Source organism: Rhinopithecus bieti, unplaced genomic scaffold (genome assembly GCF_001698545.2).
Source record: "Rhinopithecus bieti isolate Rb0 unplaced genomic scaffold, ASM169854v2 scaffold_6944, whole genome shotgun sequence".
Lineage (NCBI taxonomy): Eukaryota > Metazoa > Chordata > Mammalia > Primates > Cercopithecidae > Rhinopithecus > Rhinopithecus bieti.
The window spans coordinates 227,815-252,170 of record NW_016805767.1 but is presented as its reverse complement, the minus strand read 5'-3'; the positions used below and the strand labels follow the sequence as shown (position 1 = coordinate 252,170).

At 43.8% G+C, this 24,356-nt stretch overlaps 1 protein-coding gene across 2 annotated transcripts in view; it reads right to left on the bottom strand.

Annotated features, from left to right (window-relative positions):
- Positions 1-24,356, bottom strand: part of AOAH (acyloxyacyl hydrolase) — a 206,613-nt gene that overhangs the window by 21,168 nt on the left and 161,089 nt on the right. For both annotated transcript variants that reach the window (XM_017873700.1, XM_017873701.1), the window contains exons 14-16: positions 15,643-15,679; positions 14,831-14,905; positions 6,178-6,350 (exon numbers count right to left, since the gene is read on the bottom strand). In XM_017873700.1, coding sequence (XP_017729189.1) covers positions 6,178-6,350; positions 14,831-14,905; positions 15,643-15,679 — 285 coding nt within the window. The remainder of the gene's footprint in view (positions 1-6,177; positions 6,351-14,830; positions 14,906-15,642; positions 15,680-24,356) is intronic.

Here is a 24,356-nt window from a genome sequence, read left to right as displayed (position 1 = left end):
GGCTGGGGCCCTGCCACCCTTCTGGGCCCTGGTGTGTCCCCTCCCACTGAGGGGCAGCATCTCTCTGCAGCCTGACAGGAGGTGGCACCTCATGCCTGACCGTGCACTCTCCCCTCCCCACCTTCAGGCCTGGATTGCTTTGATATCCAGAGAGGCCGGAGTTTGTCCTGCTCCTGTGACACCGGGAACTTCATTGTTGACTCCTCCCTGGGGATGAAGGCCCACCTTGGCTTTGCTCCACCCTGCCTGACGCCCTCTCCTGCTGTCCTTCTGCTGATGGCCAGCACAGTTCCCAATGAGACCCTGAGGGGTACCCCGCTTCGGCACCTCCTCAGACCCTCTCCCTTTCCCTCTGTCTCCTGGCTCCACCTCTGGCTGGACCTGAGAAAGGGAACATCCTCAGTGTGGGTGGCTAGGTCTGCTGAACAGGATGAGGGCACATTAGGTGCATTTAGAAGAACCTGGGAAAGTTGTAATGAGTCTGTGTCCCTCCTCTCTGGTGTTTCTGCCTGTTAGAGGGTAGGGACTCTGGGGCTGGTCATGTGGAAGATTGGCTAGGGGTGCTTGCGATGGACTGATGGTTTCGAGGAGAGGAAGAGGGAAATGGTTCTTACACTGTCTGCTTTATTGGCAACATCAGTTGGTCCCCCACTCTTTCTTTTAAAGCTTTGGCTTTGATCTTTGTTGCTTTAATGTAATTTTGGCCTATTGATCCTACCTCTATGGGGTGCATGAAAAGAGGTTGTGTCTGTGACTCCCTGGTTAGCAAGTCCATCTGGATAGGAAAGCTGATCAAGAAAGCCCAGGGGCAGGCCAGGAGGACTGTCCCACAGTGGCCAGGAATCACCAGGGGCTGAGGAGCTCTATGTGGATCTGTGTGTCTTCATGTGTGTCTGTGTGTCTGTGTCTCTTCTTGTGTGTCTGTGTATGTGTGTTTCTGTGTCTCTCTGTGTTTTTGTGTGTTTTTCTGTGTCTGTGTGTGTATGTGTCTGCATGTGTGTATCTGCGTGTGTCTGTGTCTCTGTGTGTGTGTGTGTCTGTGTGCCTGTGTGCCTGTGTGTGTGTTGTGGGGAGCCAGTGGGCTGTCCCAGTGTTTGCCATAAGCTCCTCTGAAGATCAAAGGCCTGTTCTTCTCCAGCTGGCTAAGTGTTGGCTTTTGTCTTCGTAATCTGCAACTTCTTTAGGGCAGGGTCTCTGGTAACTATTTAAGTCTGGAAACATAATTGAAATCTGAGGTACGATAGAAACCTAGAACCAACAAAGATCAGTCACAGCTCCATGAAATGCCGTGTAAATGTATTAAAACCACATTCATTCAGACAGAGGGAAAGCACGTGATAAAATAGAAACACCAAGGTATTTTAAAAAGGCATTTGGTTTCAAGTTTAAGAGTAGTTGGGACAAGAAGAAGTTGCTGTTTTGTGGCAGACGCCCTTCAAGGCAGGCCCACTAGCAGATGAATTTGCAGCCAGGAGTCCCTGGCTTCCTCCCTATCATCTAACCTTTGGGATGGCCCCAGAAGGCCTGTGACTTGCCCATCCTCATGGCACTCGGCACGTTCGCTATCAGGGTCCATGTGTTGCATTCCTCAGCAGAGCTGTCTTTTCTCTCTCATTTGAGGACACAGACTGCATCTTATGTCATCTTTACTCAAAAGCACAGAATAGGAATCTCAGAGATATTTCTGGAATGATTGCCTTCCTTACGGACCATGGCTGAGAGGACTTGTGACTGGCCAAGCTTGACTTTTCTCAAAAGACCCATGCCAGTAGAATCCCGGTGTGTGAGGCTTGCTGTCTGGTAATTCCTCACAAAGACAATAAACTCCCACCAGGAATTTTAGTGACTAGGAGAGGCTATGGGATGCCCCAGCCCTCAGCAGCCAGTGACAGACTGGGTAGTGAGTCACGAACCCGGCTGAGCAGGAGGGATGCCAGGAGGGATTGGTCACCCCCTCCTCCCTGGCAGGAGTGAGACAGCCACCTGCTCTTGTTCTGGGCCCCTGTGACCTGCTGAGTGGGTGCTGTGGCATCTAACCCTGCCTTCACTGGTTGCTCAGGCTGAGTTCCTGCCCGTCCTTCTGAGGGGAAAGGAGGCAGCAGAGACTGTGTCACTGACCAGGGGGTCTCCTACCATGCTTCTGTTTCCTGAACTCTTTCTTAATTTTTAAGAAGTGGCCCAAGTCAAGTCTAGACATTATGATCACCACATTTCTAGGCCCAAATAAATGGAACTCATCCCCTTCCCCCTACTTCTTTTTCTTTGCGCAGCACCCTTAGCACAACCCTTAACGTGGTGCCCAGGAATCAGACTTGAGTGTCCAACTGCTGACTAAGATGAGATCTATGGTGGCCTAGGCAGAGCAACCAAACCCTGAGGCTGGCCCAGCACGAACCCTGCTTCACTGCCGGCTCAAGATCCAAAGACGGGGTTTGGGGTGAGAGCAGAAGAGAGACAGCGCAAGAGCAATAAATAAAATTACTGTGGTTAATGAAAGCATCTATCTCACAGGGTCGTTTTAAGAATCACACCTTCTCGGCCGGGCACAGTGGCTCATGCCTGTAATCCCAGCACTTTGGGAGTCCGAGGCAGGTGGATCACCTGAGATCAGGAGATCGAGACCAGCCTGGCCAACATGGTGAAATCCCATCTCTACTGAAAGTACAAAAAAGTAGCCCGGTGTGTTGGCGGGCGCCTGTAATCCCAGCTACTCGGGGGGCTGAGGCAGGAGAATTGCCTGAAGCTGGGAGGCGGAGGTTGCAGTGAGCTATGATTGCGCCACTGCACTCCAGCCTTGGTGACATAGTGAGACTTCGTCTCAAAAAAAAAAAAAAAAAAAAAAAAAAAAAAAATCACACCTTCCTAATGTGGCCCCCTCTTGCAGTCTATCATCTTGTGTGAGTTATGAGTCCTGTCAAAGGAGGCCTGGGGATGCTGGACAAATCCCATCTACTTCCCCAGCCTTTCTAGGAAGGACCCTGATGCTTTGTTGAGCAATTTATAATTTATTTCCCATGGCAACCAGGCAACAGAGATAATTTAGGATGTGAATAATTACTTATCGGCATCAAACAAATTTTAGATGGTTTCAGCTTTCTCCTTGATTGGATTTTTTTTTCAAAACTACTGATGTTTCTATAGAACAAATTTGTTCTATCTTTTTCTTCTTCCCATTTTGTGCTGTGACATGCTAGGGTGTGATTAGCTGCCAGAAAGAGTCCACTTGACAAGGACAAGGCAAAGTCTAGAGCAGTCTCTTAACCTCGTATGACTGTCTTGATTTTGGGGTGCTGTCTCGTGCATTGTAGATGTTTAGCAAACCCCCTGGCCTCTATTTGCTAGATGCTAGTTGCACCCCTCTTCTTCTGAGACTGAGTTTCACTCTTGTTGCCCAGGCTAGAGTACAATGGTGTGATCTCAGCTCACTACAACCTCCCCCTCCTGGGTTCAAGCGATTCTCTTGCCTCAGTCTCCCAAGTAGCTTAGATTACAGGCGCCTGCCACCATGCCTGGCTAATTTTTTTGTACTTTTAGTAGAGACAGGGCTTCACCATGTTGGCCAGGCTGGCCTTGAATTCCTGACCTCAGGTGATCCGTCCACCTCGGTCTCCCAAAGTGTTGGGATTACAGGCATGAGCCACTTTACCCAGCCTAGTTGCACCCCTCTTCTATCTCCAGATGTGATAAAAGCAGGGTGGGGGTGAGTGGGTTGCCCCCAGCTGAGAACCACTGGCCTAGAGAATCCACAGAAGTGGACAAATCCCCCAGTCATCCTTTTTTCTTCCCTCAGTCCTTTCCAAATTGCATGGAGTCATTCTTACATACTATTCTTACATTCTTTTTTTTTTTTAGACAGAGTTTTTGTTTGTTTGTTTGTTGGTTGGTTGGTTTTTTACTCTTGTCACCAAGGCTGGAGTGCAATGGTGCGATCTCGGCTCACTGCAACCTCCACCTCCTGGGTTCAAGCGATTCTCCTGCTTCAGTCTCCTGAGTAACTGGGATCACAGGCGTGTGCCACCACGCCCTGCTAATTTTTGTATTTTTAGAAGAGACGAGGTTTCACTATGTTGGCCAGGCTTGACTTGAACTCTTGACCTCAGTTGATCCACCCGCCTCGGCCTCCCAAATTGCTAAGATTACAGGCATGGCACCGTGCCTGGCCTCATTCTTATATTCTTACACACATTTTTCCTTCCTCCAGTCCTTTCCAAATTACATGGAGTCATTCTTACATTTGGTCTCATATTTATGAAACCAAACATGTCTCATAAATCAAGTGAATTGCATGGCATATCGGAAAGAATTTATGGAGGTGGCGTAACCAGAGTTTGTGAAAAGAAAACGGGATTTGAAATCAGAAAAATGGAAGTCAAGTTGCTATTACTGTGTTGGAGGAAATTGGGAACAAACTTCCCTGCCCCCAGCTTCTCTTTCCAAAGCATTTCTTAGTGTCAGAGAGACATTTGGAAATCTGAAAGAATCAGTTGAGGGCAGATGTACAATTTTCATATCCCGTGGTTCAAAGAGACATTCTTAGCCCAGGTTGGTGTCCTTTACGCCTGCAAGGTTGGTGTCCTTTATACATGCAAAGCAGCCCAGAATGGAGTGAAGTTCCATGTGTGATCATGTTATTTCTAAGGGGGCGTGGTCAAAGTTGCATGAACAGGAAGAATATGCTCTCTACTTAGGTGAGGCTGGACAGTGTTTTGCTTGGATAATAATATTTGTGATACATGAGTAATTCAAGAGGAAAATGGTTTCATCCTTATTGGTGGAGAATCTGGAATGTGGGTGTCCACTATTGTCCCTCCAATTAAGAGACCAGAGCTCTTTGAGAGCTAGCTAAAGGACCCTTACTCTTTTCCCAGGTGGGGAGAGGCAGAATTTCCTGAGGGAGAAGTAGGGGGGTTGTCTTAGACAGGGACTGCAGGAAGAGGACAAGGGAAGACTGGAAAGATATACACAAAGTTGTATATGCAAGAAAAGGCTCTTGATGGCCTGAAATTGGAAATCTTGCTCCCCACCCACCCCCTCTAAGGAGGGCGTGAAGGAATGAGTTTCAGGTCTTCTTTGAATTTCTCACCTGACTCCTAAGAAGGTGCTTGGACTGCCAGCACCTTTTAGTAGGTTGGGCTCAGGAGGTGAGTGGGGTAACACCAGGGAAAGGATAGCCCCTTCTTCATGATAGATTGGTGCAGGTGCTGTCAATATGGGGCTGAGAGGAGGGTTCCCAGGCCTCTTCTAATAGATGCCCATCAGGGAAGACTAGGCCAGCTCCCTGTTCCTCTTCCTTGCCCAGTTTTCTTCCTATGGCACGTATCACCTTCTGACATACTTTTGAGTCATTGTCCCACTGTAATATAAGCTTTCTGTGGGCAGGAACTTAGGACTATTGTGTTTTCTGCTGGTTACCCTGTGCCTAGAACAGTGCCTGGCACATAGTTGGCACTTAATAAATACATTCTCCTCTGAAATACAGAAAGCAGAGCCCTGCTACAACATATTCAGTGAACTCTGTGATATTTGGCAAGCTACCTAACCTCTCTGAGCGTTGGTTTTTTCCTCTATGAAATGAAATTATTGTGGCTGATGAAAACATCTATCTCACCGGGTTAAGGATCACACTTTCCTAATGTGAATTACTAGCACTTTTATGTTATTTGTACAGTACCAAGAATAGTTGAGATGCCACTAGAAAGTTCCGGGAACATTTTAAAGCCTTTCAGAGCTAAGGACCCCAAGACAGTGTAGAAGCAGGAAACGAGCAGGCTGGAGGACCGTGCTCTAGAGAATTCTAACAGGCCACCAGGAGGCACTTACCACTGAGGTTCAGATAAATCCGTCTTTGACTCATGGGTCTGTCTCCTGTTTGGGCTTCCTCAGCTCATTTTACATTTCACCTTCTGTTAGAGGAATTTCCTGGTTTGAGCGCTTACCTTTTGATGTGTCCTAATTCTTCGTGAATTACTTCTGCCCTTTCTGCCTTTGGATCTGATTCTGCTCACCTCTGGATAATGACCTTTAGATACTGCACCTGGGGGCTCTTGCCTTCATCAGCTCTGACCCATGCTCCATGATGGCATTTTAAGCACATTTCTATATGGTTTGAACCATATATACATTGAACTATATATACATTGATGTTATTAAAGAGTAAAAGAATCTTCAAACTGATACCGAGAGGATGATATCTGTTGTGCAAATTATCCCAGAGAAAGGTTCCATCTGGTAAGCCATACAAAATAACATGGCTGCCATCGGGCAGGTGGGAATTTAGATGCTTCAGAGTCTGCATGACATTGGAGTACAGTTTCTCAGGAGTGGTCATGGCTGGGACTGGGTCACTCTTCCTGTTGGTGGAATAAATAGAAAATATCTTGGCTGATTGTAAGGAGAGATGCATGCAAGTTGCATGCAAATACAAGATGCATCACATACACACACACACACACACACACACACACACACACACACACAGAGAGAGAGAGAGAGAGAGAGAGAGAGAGAGAGAATGTGGTGGTCATTGGAGCTATTTGCAAAATATTCCTGGATTTCTACCTTTCTGGCACATAGTCAGACTGTACTTACTGATTTCCTTGTGGTTGAGTGGACTATGTGACTAGTTCTAACCAATGAGTGGTGAGCTAAAGTGACATGTGTCATATTTGCTGATGAGACGCCTTCTAGAATGCTCTTTTTCTTTGCATGGATATAGGCAATGTTCTAAATAGCTGCTTCACCAATCTGAATCTCGGAACAGAGTCCCATGGTGATCTCTGATGGACAAGTAGTATGAGAGAGACGTAAACATTTGTTGCTTTATGCTACTAAGATTTTAGGGGCCGTTTGTTCCTTTGTTCCTGTAGCATAAACTCACTGGCCTGACTTACACAATTTTTGAAATGAAAGGGGTCTGGTATTGCTTATGATTTATTTGACACTTTGAGGTCTGTAATTTGGTCTTTAAAACTTTTCAAATATATCACACTTAGGAAACAGAATCTTACTGACCAAGTTATATGTCCGCACTATAGCTTGCTTTTTATTCTTCAGTTTCTGCACTGGATTTGGACTTGCATGCATTTCCTGATGGATTTCTATGCCAGGCTATACCCTGCAACAACATTTCCAACCGACAATTCCAGCCTGCATTGTTGTCTTTATATAGTAGTGCTTGTGTTCTATAGAGAGTATTTGATTTTTTAAATTATATTTTCTTATTGCATAAAAGTTAGTAAAATAAAAAAAGAAAGTGCTGAAAATAGTTATGAGAGACACAGTCCTAAAATCAAAGCATGTCAGACAAAGGTGAAGCTCCTAAGTGAGCTGAAAGTGATGAATCTTTGCCCTCAGTCAGACATTTATTGAATTTAAGCTGACTTACTTATTTTCATTTGGTATGGAAAAGAAGTAAGGAATGTACAAAATACTGCAAAGACATCATTTGAAGTTATGTTAAAATTGCACCCATTGGTTGATTTAAAGTTATGTTTAATTGGGTGCTATGCTCACCACCTGGGTGATAAGGTCATTTGTACTCCAAACCTCAGCATCACATACTATATCCGTGCAATGAATGGGCACATGTACCCCCGAATCTAAAATAAAAGTTGAAATTATTTAAGAAAGCTATGTTTAAAAGGCAAAAGGTGCTAAAATATTTTTGGCATTAGTATGTTTATTATTGTTCATTTCTTTGTACAACTGACTTTTGGACACACCTTCAGGAACACATCAAACTTGGATTAGGATCCTAAGCTGCATTAACTCGGGAGTAGAATACAGAATTTTCTAGGGTTTTCATCCACTCTTTAGGCTCTAACTGCCTGTCTTTACCCTAAATGAAACAATGCTACAGTGTTACTTTCTCTTTTGCATACTTAAAATTCCAGTTTCCCTAATGATCCTATAGTGGGTTAAATAGTGTCCCTGAGAATGTGACATTACTTGAAAATAAGGTCTTTATGGTTGTCATTAGTTAAGATGAGGTCATGTTGGATTAGTGTGGGCCTTAAATTCAATGACTGAATCCTTATAAGAAGAGGAGAGGACACACAGACACACACCAGGAGGAAGGCCTTGTGAAGGCAGAATCAGACACTGGGGTTACAGCTGTCATGAGTCAAAGAGTGCTGAGGATCGCTGGGAGCCAGCAGAAGCGGAAAGACAAAAGGAAGGAGTTCTCCCTGGAGCTTTCAGAGGGAGTACAGCCCCGCGGACACCTTGATCTTGGACTTTCAGCATCCAGAACTGTGATGGAATACATGTCTGCATTTTGAGTCATCCAGTTTTGGTACTTTGTTACAGCAGCTCTAGGGAACTTAAGACAGATTGTGAACCAGATAAAACAAGTCCATCACTCAGAGGCTGGACCCGGGGCATAAGTGATATGGGAAGAGGGGACAGAAAGTGGCCCCCAGGGATCCATAATCTCACTTTTAAGGGAGCTCATGAATGAATATCGGCACTGCCTTTTTGGAGGTCAATTTCTCAAAAGGTATCCAAATTTGAAGTTGGCTCAATTTTTGACCTTGGAATTTCACTTTCAAGAAGTTATCCTATAGTAACATTTCCACAAATGTGCAAAAATGTTCATACAAATACTGCAATACTGCTTGGTGTAGTGTGTAACTGGAAAAAGACAGAAGCCTGAATACATAAATTATGGTATACCTGTGCAATAGAACTCTATATAGCTGTTAAGAAGAATAAAATAACTAGGTATCATTGCTTGCACAACATTGTGAACTGAGAATGCCCCTGAATTTTTGCTTTAGAATGGTTAGTCTAACATTATGTGAATTTCACCTGAATAAAAAAAAAGAAGTAATTTGTATGTATTAATATAGAAAGATGGCTAAAAAGTATTGCTGACTACAACAATACTTTTGGTGCTGTGGGGTAGCCAGTAGGGTAGCAGTTGTGGTTGGTTGTATGTGCTTCAAAACTATGTAACGGCCGGGCGCAGTGGCTCACGCCTGTAGTCCCAGCACTTTGGGAGGCCGAGACGGGCGGATCACGAGGTCAGGAGATCGAGACCATCCTGGCTAACACGGTGAAACCCCGTCTCTACTGAAAATACAAAAAATTAGCCAGGCGAGGTTGCGGGTGCCTGTAGTCCCAGCTACTCGGGAGGCTGAGGCAGGAGAATGGCGTGAACCCAGGAGGCAGAGCTTGCAGTGAGCCGAGATTGGGCCACTGCACTCCAGAATGGGCGACAGACCGAGACTCCGTCTCAAAAAAAAAAAAAAAAAAAAAAAAACGATGTAATGGATCGCTAGAGTCTCCTAAGGGGGGAGAAAAAAAGATGTCTAATTTTACAAACTCTCAGGGTGCAGAACTGCATGCTAAATTCATGTTTTCCATTGTCAGGAAAAAATTACACTATTTTAAAAATAAAAATCTTCCTAACCTGATAAAAAGCAGCTACAGCAATTTGTGACTAGGTTGCCTACCTACTAGAGCAGAAGCGTGGGGAGGGGCTTTGGCTTGATTCCTATATGCACAGAAGCAGCACTGAAGAACCTGCCCCAAGTACTCAGGTTCTGTATTCACTGTGTGTTTGAAGTGTGACAGCAAGGGTGAAATGAAAGGCAAGTTGGGTATCTATATCCTTTCTTCTGTCATTGGGAAAGCTGGCACACACTGCCTATTCACTTTTGCCTTGCCACACTTTTTTTTTTTTTTCCTGCTGATACAGCCATGCTTTGGCACAAAGCAATTATGCTGAGCTAATGTTCTCCAACCACATAAGGGCAAGATGAGTTAAGATGGACAAAGTCTTCCCAAATCCCCATAAAATAATTATTTTTTTGGTTAGAGGCACAGCCCTGATGCTAAACGAAGAATCTGAGCTAATTTGTACTTATGAAAGGTCACCCACAAATTAAGCAAGCATAATCAACATGGCTAGTTGCTAAGTGAAATAAAAATGGAAGCCTTGGTGTTGCTAATGAAACATTCTCCAGTTACCTTTGTTCCACCTTGTACAACGATATAATTTACTTTTAATTTGCATAGCAAAATCAACCAACTTTTAGCTCAGGTAAGGGCAAGGGAGTCTATGTGACTCATGGGGTGATCACCCCTTCCAGATGCCATGGAAGGTGCCTTTTGACTTCTGTCCCTGAAAAGTTTTCCTTTCTTTTTTCTTTCTTTTCTTTTCTTTTCTTTTTTTTTTTTTTTGAGATGGAGTCTCACTCTGTCGCCCAGGCTGGAGTGCAGTGGCGCAATCTCAGCTCACTGCAAGCTCTGCCTCCCGGGTTCAGGTGATTCTCCTGCCCCAGCCTCTCGAGTAGCTGGGACTACAGGTGCGCACCACTACACCCAGCTAATTTTTCTATTTTTAGTAGATACAGAGTTTCACCATGTTGACCAGGATGGTTTCAATCTTTTGGCCTCGTGATCTGCCTGCCTCAGCCTCCCAAAGTGCTGGGATTACAGGCACGAGCCACCGCGCCCGGCCCTCTGAAAAGTTTTCAATGGCATTTTGATCTGTGTACTTTTTCCTCTGGTGATGTTTGGGGGAGACTTTGTGCTAGTGTTCTGGAGACCAAAGAACCCTAGTGGTGGAGAACTATCTCCTAGGTCTCGTCTCTCTGGTGTCTCCCAAAGGACGAATAGGCTGGGCTGAAGGTGTTTAACCCTTTTCAACCCAGGTGTCCCAGGCACCTGCCACCCCGGATTTGTCTGCCCACCCCAGGGTCCCAGCGCCCCTTCTCACACACCAGCGAGCTCACCCCAGACACTCAGATGGATAGGTGAGAGATCGAGAGTGCTCAGCTAACAAAGAAGATGTGAAAACCAGCCTGGGGCACAGTGGCCACACTGGGGAAAATAATGAGAGAGAAATTTGTGCTCACTGACATGCTCTCACACATGTCAGTAACACATGCCAGGCTTGGAACAGATGAATAGCCTCACTCCTGAGGGTGACTCTGAAGCCTGTCCTGCCCTAATGAATTGTGTCTGATCAGGCAAAATAAGCCTGATCATTTCATTACCCTGGCAGGTAAGCCAGCCAGATTTTACCTGGCCGGTGCCAGAGAGAGGTGTCCCTTCTCAAGGAAGAAACTGATCAGCATGCGCAGAAAACCAGCTTCCTGGAGCCACAGCTAAAGCACAGATCACTGTAGTGGTCAAGTGCTCACACCTCACTCACAGCTAGCATTTGTGTTTTTGAAACACCCAGGTAAGAGAGTTAGCCCTTTTCTTCATGCCAGCCAGTTGCAATCACATTGTTGGGCTCTCATCCAATCCCCTTGAAGAGATATCTTTTTTTTTTTTTAATAGAGACAGGGTCTTGCTCTATCACCCAGGCTGGAGGGCAGTGGTATGATCATAGCTCACTGCAGGGTTGAACTCCTGGGCTCAAGCTTCTCCCACTTTAGCCTCCTGAGTAGCTGGGTAGAAGGGGCATCGTGATACAGACTGGGAATGGGATGAGGCCTCCCATATTACCCCATGCATAGAGATACATGAAACGTCCCTTAAAAGTGGGCGTGGCCTGGAACATGCTGGCTGGTTGGAACCTCCTTATCATTCCCTTTGCTACCCACGTCTCTCACTGAGGAGTCTGGGAGAGAGAATTCCTCTGAGCAGCAGGAGCTCTTTCCATTCCCTTCCCTGCTGGCTTTTCTATCATCTGAATAAATAGCATGGATGGTTTCTCACTAGTGCAGGCTCCTTGGGGCCTGTGACCTGTCAGTGCCTCGGCTGGCTTCCTCTTAATGCAGTGCTGGTCAACTGCCCAGGGCATAACCTGAAGCACTGGCATTGAAGAAAAACAATAGTTGGGGGCAGACAGACACAGACACCCTGTGTGGGTGGTCCTGGCTCTCTCCATAAGATGAAAATGTATAATTTATACTTTCTGTGTATACTCCTAAGAATATGATGCTTGTATGAATGCCATCTGTCCTGTGATTGTCCACTGTAACAAATGAAACTATATCCATTTATGGGGCTAGTGCTAGATGCTTATATAATTCTATGGAATTTCCAGCAATTACCATGTTCATTTCAGGGACGCTGCACTGGGATGTTGGCAAAGGGTTGTCACTGGCCTTTATGATTGGGCGTTCTGAGGCCATTCCCGTTTCCCACCACTGCCTCTGTCACCCCAAGGTTCTGCTGCTGTAGCTCCCCAACATTTGCCTTGTTTTCAGGAATGTTTCTCCTTTCATATTATTCACATTACATAGCCCTCAAGGGCAGTGATCGGAAAAGCGCAAAGGAAGCTGAGTTAGCCCAAATCAAATTGAGCAGGGTTACAATGAGAAAGCCAGGTTCTCTACGTGATCTTTCTTTTTGACTTCCTGAGGCTAAAAGCTATCTTCCAATCATGACACTCATTCATTTAACCAGTATTTGTTGAGTAACTAGATGAGTTTAGAGAATTGAGAAAAAAGCACATAAATGTGTTACTTCAGTAAGAGCTCGCATTGTCATAGAAAAAGAAAAGAAAAAAGTCAAGCAAATATCCTAAAACTTGTTCCAGGACAGACTTATTATGTAACTCCTTGCTGCTTGAGCTTTTTATAAAATCCCTTTGCTCATTTTGGGAAATCTACTCCACCTTGATGTTCTGGCAGATGGGGAGGTATAGTTGCCATCTGTCTTTATTTTTTTAACCCCTCCACAGGACATCACCAAGTGGGCACCACAGGGACATCCCATACTGCCAACTCTGTTCTTTCACCCAAATGCTTGCTGCTTCTCTACCCAGATCCCCAGCAGGGGAGAGGCTGGCACAGGTCTCTGGCTGATGTCTGCCTGCCCTTTAGCTCTTTGGGAAAGGAAAAGTAGGACTGGGCTGGAGGGGTCTGGGTAAGAAGGTTTTGCTGGAAAAATACAGTTTCAGGGATTTTGGCTTTTGGAGCCAGAGTCTCTTTCTGCACATGTTCTTTATTCAGTATAGTCAGTTTGCTCTCTGTTCCTCTCTGGAAGGACATGCTCTGGGGGCTGGGGGAGCAATGACTGATCTGACCATAGCTTTGTTCTGTTTCATGATGGCAGCTAGAGCCTGAAGCATGGTGTTTCTCCTTCCATTAGCTCCTTGATGTCAGGGGCTGTGGCTTCTTTGCCATCGTATCCATATCCTAGAGCCTGGCACAGTGCTTGGCACATCGTGTTGCTCACCGTATACTTAAAAAAGTGAGTGAGTCAAAGAGGAAATAAGACAGTGTGAACTACAGACAGGGAATGGAATTTGGTTAGATAACCTGGTTTGGCTCCCAGCTTTGACGCTCAATACCAGAACAGGCAAGTTCCTTATCCTTGCCAAATCAGTTTCCTCATCTGTAAAATGGGGCAATCATCCTTGCCTCTTAGTGCTGCTGGGAAGGATGGAATGATATAGAGTGATGTACCTCTCGGTTTATGGCAGTCCTTAAAGGGTGTTTGCTGTTTACTGGAAAGTCCCAGGTGGCTCTTCACAGACCTTGGTGCCAAGCATGTAGCCTTGGCCAACTTGGGGTTCTGGGGCCAGCAGCAAACCAGCCTAAGGGCACCAAGGTGACATCTGGCATATCAGAGTCTCTGGATTATTATGGCATCTCCTCCCCTGAACGCACTTCACTGATTATGCCTGCATCTCCTTTGCCATCTGAATTTTATCTGTGCGGGCAAACACACTTTAATACTATTGAGTTTTGTTTTCAGCACAGGCTTGGAAAGCGTGGCAAGTGAAATACAGAAAAGCAAATGGGGGGGTGAGCAGGATGGCCCACTTCTAGCACAGTTGGGGTGGAGTCCAACTCTGCCATTAATCAACCCTGCTGCCTCGGGCAAATCATGAACTTCTTTTGGCCTTACTTTCTTGTTTCCTAAAATAGTGAGTGGGTGGCTATTGCTACTGGGGAGTTGCTCTAAATCCTGTCTCACCATTTTTTTTTTTGGCCATAATCACAGGACAGATGGCATTCATACATGCATCATATTCTTAGGGGTGTACGCAGATTTTGAGAAACCTCCCCAAATGTTATATAGGAACTAAGGAATTCACCATTTTGAAGTCACTACCAATATCAGCAGTTTAGCAAAATTACCTTCTTGCTATGGGCCATGGGCATAAATAGGATTGGCCATGAGTTCCGCAGTTTCTTTGCAAATGCTGTAGGTCTGTGCGTCTAAGCTGTCTCTTCCACATGAGGAAGTAAAGTAGATCAGAATATGAGTGAGATCGATGTTCTTATGGGGTAGCTGTGCTTCTGCCTTATTTGATTTAAAAAATCACAATTCCCAATCTTGGGTTCTCAGTCAGTAGTAGCACATTTCTTGTGATACAACTGATCAGGATGCACCCATTTGTTGTTACATCAGAGTTGATAATTAATGGAGCAGATATTTTCAAAAGAAGCTTTCAGCGTCACAGATTGGTACTGTTGATTTCACATGTGTCTAGAACTTGCTTTTTTTTTTTGAGATACAGTCTTGCTCCGTCACTCAGGCTGCAGTGCAGTGGCATGATCTTGGCTCATGGCAACCTCTATCTGCTGGGTTCAAGTGATTCTGCTGTCTCAGCCTCTCATGTAGCTGGGATTACAGGCACACACCACCACGCCCAGCTAATTTTTGTATTTTTAGTAGAGACAGGGTTTCACCATGTTGGCCAGGCTGTTCTCAAACTCCTGACCTCAGGTGATCTGCCCACCTCAGTCTCCCAAAGTGCTGGGATTACAGGTGTGAGCCGCTGCGCCCAGCCATGCTTCTAAGATAGAGAAATACAGCTGAATAGCAGGCTGCTATAATGGAGTGGAGTTGGTGAGGAGAGGGTGGGGAAGAGCCCAGAGTCAAAGAATCTTGAAAACACTTTTTCTCAATAACTCACCCATTGCAGACATCATTTCCAATCATGGCATATATAATGATGGCGGGATAGTCCAACATCTTGTTTCTAGACAAGCTGAGAAGGCATAGATGGAATCTGAAAGTCAGATACTTGGAAACCTAGTGACACAGGCTGGGCCTTTGAAAATTTTGGTATGACCACTCTCTTGGCAACCTTTTTGCTATTTTTCTTTCATTCTAGTACAGCCAACCACCATTCCCACTTCCCATTTATTCTCTGTAATCGTTGTCCCACTTGCCTGTTAGAGAAAGGCCACATAAATGCATCAAACTGAAAAGAACGGATTGAGGTCCTGGGTAAATAGACACAGTACTATCTTCTTGGCATCTTTCACAGCAATTGCATCAATAAGCACAGGTGAGTTATTGGGTTACTTGTGTCCATGTTCTTAGGATATCCTGGCAGCCGTGGACCCATAGTCGACTTTGAAAAGGCAAAGCCTTCTTGAGGCTTTCAGTCAGGACAACTCGAGCTTTGCTTCTGAATTTCAAGCCCCAAAGAAGCACAAAAAATGTTTTCTCATTCAAAAAGCAGGAATATGACATCATCCTTTTGTCTGTCAGACCTAAGTTTTACCAACTTTGTATGCATTTTTATCACCCTTCTTTGAGGACATATGCAAATTAATCACTTTCTATGCTCACTGGCCCAAGGAGTGATATCCTAGAGTTTGGATAGTGACTAACAAGCTATTTATGCTCAGTAAAAATGATTTTGGGGTAATAACAGAGTTTTCATTCCTTATTCAAAATGAGGAACCAAATTAAAACAACTTTTTATCTTCCACTTACCTTTCTATAAATTTTTTCAGGTTTCGGGAAGATGCACCTGAATAATTAAAATTAAGAAAACAATTAAAGTTAGTGAGTTCAATTTCACACTATCAGTATGGGAGTCTGATTGACTGAACTCATGAAAGCAGCATTACTGTTTGGTCAAAGGTTGTTCTGACCAACACATTGATGGAAATAATTTGCTTCCAATCAGCTTCTGTAGTGTTTAATCCTGGAACTCTCCTTAAGGGCTTTTCTGTTTATTTATTTACAAAACCAAAATTTCTTTGGATTCATGGGTCTTCAGACATTTCCTAAGCATACATGAGTAAATCTTCTCGTAGATGTGAGAAAAAAGTATGTATCTACTGCCAAACAGACAAACTACTGAAAATATTAAAGAATGAGTTGAAGAATTAGAGGAAAATGCAAAGAATATTACAAGAATTACCCACCTCCTTGGAGAGTCCCATTTAATCTCCTCCCATTATTCCTGCACACTCCCGAGGCTCCCGCAGGCTGTCTGGCCAACACAAGGTTCAGATTGTAGAGTTGATATATTTCAACTCTTGTAATGATATACATGACCATCCTGTCCCATTCTGTTACCACCTGTAACATATCTCTTATATGAAAATCCAGACCGGGCGTGGTGGCTCACACCTGTAATCTCAGCACTTTGGGAAGACAAGGCAGGCGGATCACTTGAGGTCAGGAGTTCGAGACCAGTTCAAGACCAGCCTGGCCAACATGGCAAAACCTCGTCTCTACTACAAATACAAAAAAATTAGCCAGGCATGGTGGCGTGCACCTGTAATCCCAGCTACTCTGGAGGCTAAGGCAGAAGAACTGCTTGAACCTGGTTGGTGGAGGTTGCAGTGAGCTGAGATTGTGCCACCGCACTCCAGCCTGGGCGACAGAGAGAGACTTGCCTCAACAAAAAGAAAATCATATTTGTTGAATACTTATTTTATTCTAGGTGCTGTTATACTTTTACAGCTCATTTAAGCTGTGGTACAATTGTGTGAGGTAGGTACTGTCATATTCCCACTTTTAAATGAGGAAACTGAGGCCCACTTAAGTGACTTGCCCAAAGCCACACAGGTACTCATTTGAAGAACTGCAGTTTGAACCAGTCCCTTCCGTCTGCCATGCTGAACTCTGGCTTCCTGTGGACAGTGCTCCTCTAGGCTGTCGTTGAGAAAGAGTGAACCCAAACTAGTGTACTGTCTTTTTGTCCCCAAGAGACAGATCTGCTAGAAATAAGCAAGTAATTCTCAGGTGGGTGGTGCAACTCAGTGGATGAGTTGGAGAAACACCATCCTGTTGCCCCTTTCCGTAGGAAGATTCTCCTATAACCTCCAGCCTTGGAAGCTTGGGGATAAGTGCATTTTACCGCAGACCCAGGCACGTTCTTCCAGTTCCATGTGGGAAAAAGGGCAGTGTGCAGCCATGAAGGGTGTGCTGGCCTGTGTCTCACTGAAGCTGTGTAGCTATGCAATGATTGCCTCTTTTTCACATACAGCTAGTGGCAAGCTGTACAGGCAGCACTGATGTTCTCTTGGTTGATTCAGGAATGTTAGTACATTAAATAAATATTGCTTTATTTCCATTTTATTACGGTAAAATATACATTTGTGTGTGTGTGTGTGTGTGTGACAGAATCTCGCTCTGTTGCCCAGGCTGGAGTGCAGTGGTATGATCTCGGCTCACTGCAACCTCCGTCTCCTGGGTTCAAGCGATTCTCCTGCCTCAGCCTCTTGAGTAGCTGGGATTACAGGCATGTGCCACCATGCTTGGCTAATTTTTGTATTTTTAGTAGAGATGAGGTTTCACCATGTTGGTCAGGCTGGTCTCGAACTCCTGACCTAGTGACCTGCCTGCCTTGGCCTTCCAAAGTGCTGGGATTACAGGCGTGAGCCACCGCATCTGGCCTCATTTCATCTTTTAACCCCTCTTGAGTGTACAATTCAGTGGCATTCAGTTCATTTACATTGTTGTGTAACCATCATCACCACCCATCTCCAGAACTTTTCCATCATTCCAAACCAAAACTCAAAATGCAATAAAGAATAACTTTCCACTAACTCCTCCCTCCAGTCCCTGATAACTACCTTTCTACTTTCTTCCCTTTTGCATTTAACTATTCTAGGTACCTCATGTAGATGGCTCAAGTCATACTTGTCCTTTTGGGTCTGGTTTATTTTACTCAGCATAATGTCCTCAAGCTTCCTTCATAACACATTTTGTTTATCCATTCATTCGCTGATGGCCATTTGGGATGTTTCCACCTTTTGGTTGCTGTGAATAATGCTGCTATGGATAGTCCCTGCTTTCAAGTGTTTTGGGCATATGGTATACCTAACTGAAAGTGCTGGGCTGTATTGGAATACTACATTTAATTTTTTTCAGAAATGGCTATGTCGTTTTCTTTCTTTTTTGTAGTGAGGCAAGGAATCATTATTATTATTTTGATTTCAACTTTTATTTTTGATTCAGGGGTACACGTGCAGGTTTGTTACCTGGGTATATTGTGTAATGCTGAGGTTTGGGGGACAATTGATCCCATCACCCAGGTACTGAGCATAGCAGACCCAATAGGTAATTTTCTTTATTTTTTATTTTATTTTAAGTTGCAGGATACATGTGCAGGATGTGCAGGTTTGTTACATAGGTAAATATGTGCCACGGTGGTTTGCCGCACCTGTCAAGCCATCACCTAGGTATTAAGCCCAGCATGCATTAGCTATTTCTCCTAATGCTCTCCCCACACTGGCACTCCCCTGACAGGCCGCAGCATGTGTTGTTCCCCTTCCTGTGTCCATGTGTTCTCATTGTTCAGCTGCCACTTATAAGTGAGAACATATGGTGTTTGGTTTTCTGTTCCCGTGTTAGTTTGCTAAGGATGATGGTTTCCAGCTCCCTCCATGTCCCCGAAAAGAACATGATCTCGTTCCTTTTTATGGTTGCATGGTATTCCATGGTGTATGTGTACCACATTTTCTTTATCCAGTCTGTCATCAGTGGGTATTTGGGTTGATTTCATCTCTTTGCTGTCATGAATAGTGCTACAATGAACATACACATGCATGTATCTTTATAACAGAATGATTTATATCCCCTTGGGTATATAGCCATAATGGGATTGCTGGGTCAAATGGTACTTTTGGTTCTAAATCTTTGAGGAATCGCCACACTGTCCTCCACAATGGCTGAACTAATTTACATTCCCACCAACAGGGTATAAGCATTCCTATTTCTCCACAAGCTCGCCAGCATCTGTTTCTTGACTTTTTAATAATCGCTGTTCTGACTCTCATTTTCAACCTTTGCCCCCTCCTTCCCTTCCCACCTCTAGTAGTCTTGTGCCTGTTCTTGCCATCTTTATGCCCATGAGTATCCACTGTTTAGCTCCTACTTGTAAGTGAGAACATACGGTATTTGGTTTTCTGTTTCTGCATTAATTCACTTAGGATAATGGCTTCCAGCTGCCTCCATGTTGCTGGCGATGACATGATGTAGTTCTTTTTATGGTTGCATAGTATTCCACGGTGTGTATACACCACATGTTCCTTATTCAATCCACTGTTATGGGCACCTAGGTTGATTTCATGTCTTTGCTATTGTGAATAGTGTTGTGAGGAACATATGGGTACATACGCCCTTTTGGTAGAATAATTGATTTTCTTTTGGATATACACCCAGTAATTGGATTGCTGGGTCAAACGGTAGTTCTCAAAGTTCTTTGGGAAATCTCCAACTGCTTTCCACAGTGGCTGAACTAATTTACATTCCCAACAGTAGTGTATAAACATTCCCTTTTCTCTGCAGCCTTGTCAGCATCTGTTGTTTTCTGACTTTGTAATCATAGTCATTCTGACTGGTGTGAGATGGTATTTCATTGTGGTTTTGATTTGCATTTCTCTGATGATTAGTGATGCTGAGTCTTTTTCATATTCTTGTTGGCTGCTTATATGTCTTCTTTTGAGAAGTATCTGTTCATGTCTTTAACCCATTTTTTTAAATGGGGTTATTTGGTTTTTGCTTGTTCAATTGTTTACATTCCTTACAGATTCTGGATATTAGACTTTGGTTGCATGCATCATTTGTGAATATTTTGTAGGTTGTCTGTTTACTCTGTTGATGGTTTCTTTTACTGTCTTTAATTAGGTCCCACTTGTCAATTTTTGTTTTTGTTGCAGTTGCTTTTGAAGACTTAGTCATAATTTTTTTCCCAAGACCAATGTCTAGAATGGTGTTTTCTAGGTTTTCTTTTAGGATTCTTATACTTAAGCTCTTACATTTAATTCTTTAATCCATTTGAGTAATTTTTGTATATGGTGAAAGATAGGAGTCCAATTTTATTCTTCTGCCTGTGACTTGTCAGCTATCCCAGCATCATTTATTGAACAGGGAGTCCTTTCCCTATTGCCTATTTTTGTTGACTTTATTGATGACCAGATGGCTGTAGATGTGCCATCTTATTTCTGGGCTCTCTATTCTGTTCCACTGGTCTACGTGTCTGTTTTTGTACCAGTACCAGGCATTTTGGTCACTGTAGCCTTATAGTATAGTTTGAAGTTGGGTAATGTGATGCCTCTAGCTTTGTTCTTTTTGCTTAGTATTGCTTTGGCTATTCAGCCTTTTTTTTTTTTTTTTTTTGGTTCCATATGAATTTTAGAATAGTTTTTTTCTAATTTTGTGAAAAATGATACTGGTAGCTTGATAAGAATAGCATTGAATCTGTAGATTGCTTTGGACAGTATGGCCATTTTAACAATATTGATTCTTCCAATTCATGAGCATGGAATATTTCTCCATTTGTCTTGTGTCATTCATGATTTCAGCAACGTTTTTTAGTTCTCCTTGTAGAGGTCTTGGGCCTCCTTGGTTAGATGTATTCCCAGGTATCTTATTTTCTTGGGATGTTGTAAATGGGATTCTGTTCTTGATTTGGCTCTCAGCTTGAATGTTATAGAAGTATAGACATTTCACTGATTTTCGTACATTGATTTTGTATCCGGAAACTTTGCTAAAGTTGTTTATCAGTTCCAGGAGCCTTTTAGTGCAGTCTTTAGGGTTTTCTAGGTATAGAACCACCTTGTAGTGAAGAGAGATTGTTTGACTTCCTCTTTTCTTATTTGGATGCTTTTTATGTCTTTCTTTTGCCTGATTGCTCTGGCAAGGACTTACAGTACTATGCTGAATAGGAGTGGTGAGAGTGGGCATCCTTTTCTTGTTTCACTTCTCAAGGGGAGTGCTGCCTAGGAATTACTAAAATGCACATAGCCATACAAATTAGGAGTAATCAGTCCATTGCAGTGTGCATTTGCTCCTTTACCTACTCCATCCATTTCTTGAGCACTGGCATGTGCCTGCCATAAAGCAGGGATTAACAGATGAGCTGGACGCAGCCTCAATACCTTCCAAATAGTATCTATGAGGGTAGACACATAATTGAGCACTGGGAACATTTCTTTCTTTCTTTCTTTCTTTTTTTTTTTTTTTTTTTTTTTTTTGAGATGGAGTCTCACTCTATCCCCCAGGCTGGAGTGCATTGGTGCGGTCTTGGCTCACTGCAACCTCCACCTCCCAGGTTCAAGGTATTCTCCTGCCTCAGCCTCCCGTGTAGCTTGGATTACCAGCACCCACCACCATACCCAGCTAATTTTTGTATTTTTAGTAGAGATGGGGTTTCATCATGTTTCCCAGGCTGGTCCCGAGCTCCTAACCTCAGGCTATCCACCTGCCTTGGCCTCCCAAAGTGTTGGGATTACAGCCATGACCCACTATGCCCAGACAACAATTTTAAGAGATTAGTGAAAATCCAAACCCAATGCTTGAAAAGAGGAAAAGCCAGTGTGATTTGAGGCCTATTATTTCTGCTCAGGGAAGGTGCCAGCTCTCATAACACTGAGACCTCAGTACAGGGGCTCCAGTCTTTCTGGAAATGAGTGCTCCCTGTTGTCCTCCAGAGGACAGAAGAGAAGGAGCACAGCTCCCATGCACTGTATGGATCTTGCGGTGGCACACGCATAGGCTGGCCCTTCATTCAGTTCCAGTGCCGTGACTCTTAGCTTCTTATTTTCAGTGAGATAATAGACTGGAAGATGTTTAACTCTCATTCTTTGATTTTTCTCTTAATGAGAAATGAAAACTAATGAAAGTTCAAGCCATGAGTGGGGAAAAAAATAATTAAAGGACCAGGTCTGAGCAATACTTTTCTTCATTATCTAGGGTACAGCTGGGAATTTGAGGTGCTGAGCACCCACAGAGCTTGGGAAAAATGAAAACGAAAGCCTGTTGTGACATGCCACATGAGCATCCCCTCCTGTGCCCACACCCCTGGGTCCCTTTACCACTCAGGACAAGGATGGGAGACCAACGGCAACTGGCCGTGGTAAATTTTTACAAAGCAATCACAAACAGCCACCCAAGGAGTGAGGACTTGTCTGTTCTTCTTTACCCAAGTGTCTATTTTTTATAGTAGGTATCCATACTAGGAGCCTAGAATTCTCTTTGTTCCGAAGTTCTTGCGCCTTCCACTATTTCCATTTCCTTTTGAAACCTGTTTTTTGAGATTATGTGATTAGTTTATGTAATTCCCATGTCACACTTTCTTCTTACTTTCCTTTTTCTGTTCTGTTATCGTTTTGCCAGACTCATCAACATTTTGTGTCTCTCTCTTTCTCTGTCTCTATTGTCTTTCTTCCCTTGTACATAGACTTCTCCCCAATTGCTTGCCGTGCTGCTATCATTAGAGAAAATGCTGACTGCAGCAAGAAAAGATAGATAGCTCCTAGCCTGTGGGATGTGGCAAAGTAAGGCAAACATTTCAAGAACTGGCACTTTACCCTTAAGAATTCTATATTCTGATCCCTGCCATCATAGCTTGATGAAATGAAAGAGGTTTGACCTTGGAATAGGAGCATTTTATTTATTTGTCAAGATGGTCCAAATGGAGAGCCCACCTGTCTCCAGTGACGAGAAGAAAAGGGTCCATGCAGGCCTTCAAAGTCTGAATTCTGATTCATCGAGTTTCTTTTAAATAAGGTGCAGGGCATTGAAAGAAGAGAAACGTTTCACATAATCCCAGCATTGGTTATCCCTCCATATAAATGCATATTCAGAAACACTTTTATGGAGTTGCTTTCCAAAGATCCTCCCTTCCCATGATCTCTCTAGTACTCTCTGGTTCCCTGGACTCCACAATTTGGTCCTGTAGCCAGAAAGTCGGGGCTTTAGTGCTCTGCTCTGCTGTGCTCTTCCTAAAAATTCACTCATGGTGACCCCAAGTGATGGGAGAACAGAATAAGAAAAAAGGCAGGTCAGACGCAGTAGCTCACGCCTGGAATCCCAGCACTTTGGGAGGCCGAGGCAGGTGGATCACGAAGTCAGGAATTTGAGACCAGCCTGGCCAACATGGTGAACCTCCATCTCTACTGAAAATACAAAAATTAACCGGGCGTGGTGGCAGGTGCCTGTAATCCCAGCTACTCAGGAGGCTGAGGCAGGAGAATCACTTGAAACCAGAAGGCAGAGGTTGCAGTGAGCCAAGATCATGCCACTGCACTCCAGCCTGGGCAACAAGAGTGAAACTCCGTCCCCCCCTGCAAAAAAAAAAAAAAAAAAGGCAACGGGGATTTGCCCCACCTTCCTGGGACCACAAGTATTCCAGTGGAGAGGCAGTCTCCCTCCAACCTTCTTGGAATTCTAGGCAACTGTATGTCCCCACTATTTCTGCTGTTACTGCCAGGAGACCACTTTCCCATGTCTAGAGTGAGAACTAGAAGGTTTCTTCTAGAAGTGACCTCTCCGTGCTGCTTCTGAGTTTTGGGCTGCCTTGAGTCCAGGTTGGAAGACGCCAGAGGATAGCATAATGCTAACCTAATTGCTCATTTGGTGATGGTCCTAATTCTGGTTTTCTTCTTCACTTGGCCTGCTATTTACTTTCTAGAGTGCTCCAGCTATTCCATACACTCTGTTCAGGTTTTATAGCTATTTTCAGCAGGAGAGACAGGGTGGGATATGTTTACTCCATTGTACTTGAAACCAGAAACCAGAATCTGTTAAAAAGAGTATGAAAAGTTCTTGAAAAATACTGTATCATACTATGACCTAAAATGTATCTATTAGCATTTTGAACATGAATTAGAATTTTAAATATTGTAGATTTTGCTTTTATTTTATGATTTAGAGGTATTTTCAGGAGAATGAGTTGTACAATCCATTAAAAAAATCCATCATGAGAAATTTAAATTCTTTCTCTTCTCTAAAAATATTTGCTTGCAATAAGCAGAAACATTGAGACTACTATATTGACCTTGAGCTCAAAATAGTAGACACTTAACAATTGTTTGTTGTGGCAGTTTCTGATAGTGTTTCTGCTACTGTAAATGCCTTCAGATTCAGAAGTGTGGCTCTGAATTTCAGCTAAATGATTCTCTAAAACATAGATTTTTAAAAGGATGTATAATCATAGCCTTTCCACAGTAGCTGTGATCTGCCTCCAGCCTCAAAGCCTGACACAGCCCCACAAATATCTTTCAGCCATGTCCAACTTCTCTCTCCCTCTTCCTCAAAGATGTTTACCCCTCAGAGCCTCCCAGCTCTGAGTCACCATCTCCCTGTCCTTTTTGAATTCCCATTTATTTCTTCAGGGCTCTCAGCTCAAATTTTTAACTCATATGTAAAGTCTTCCCCTACTTCTACAGACAGAGTTAAGTGCTTCT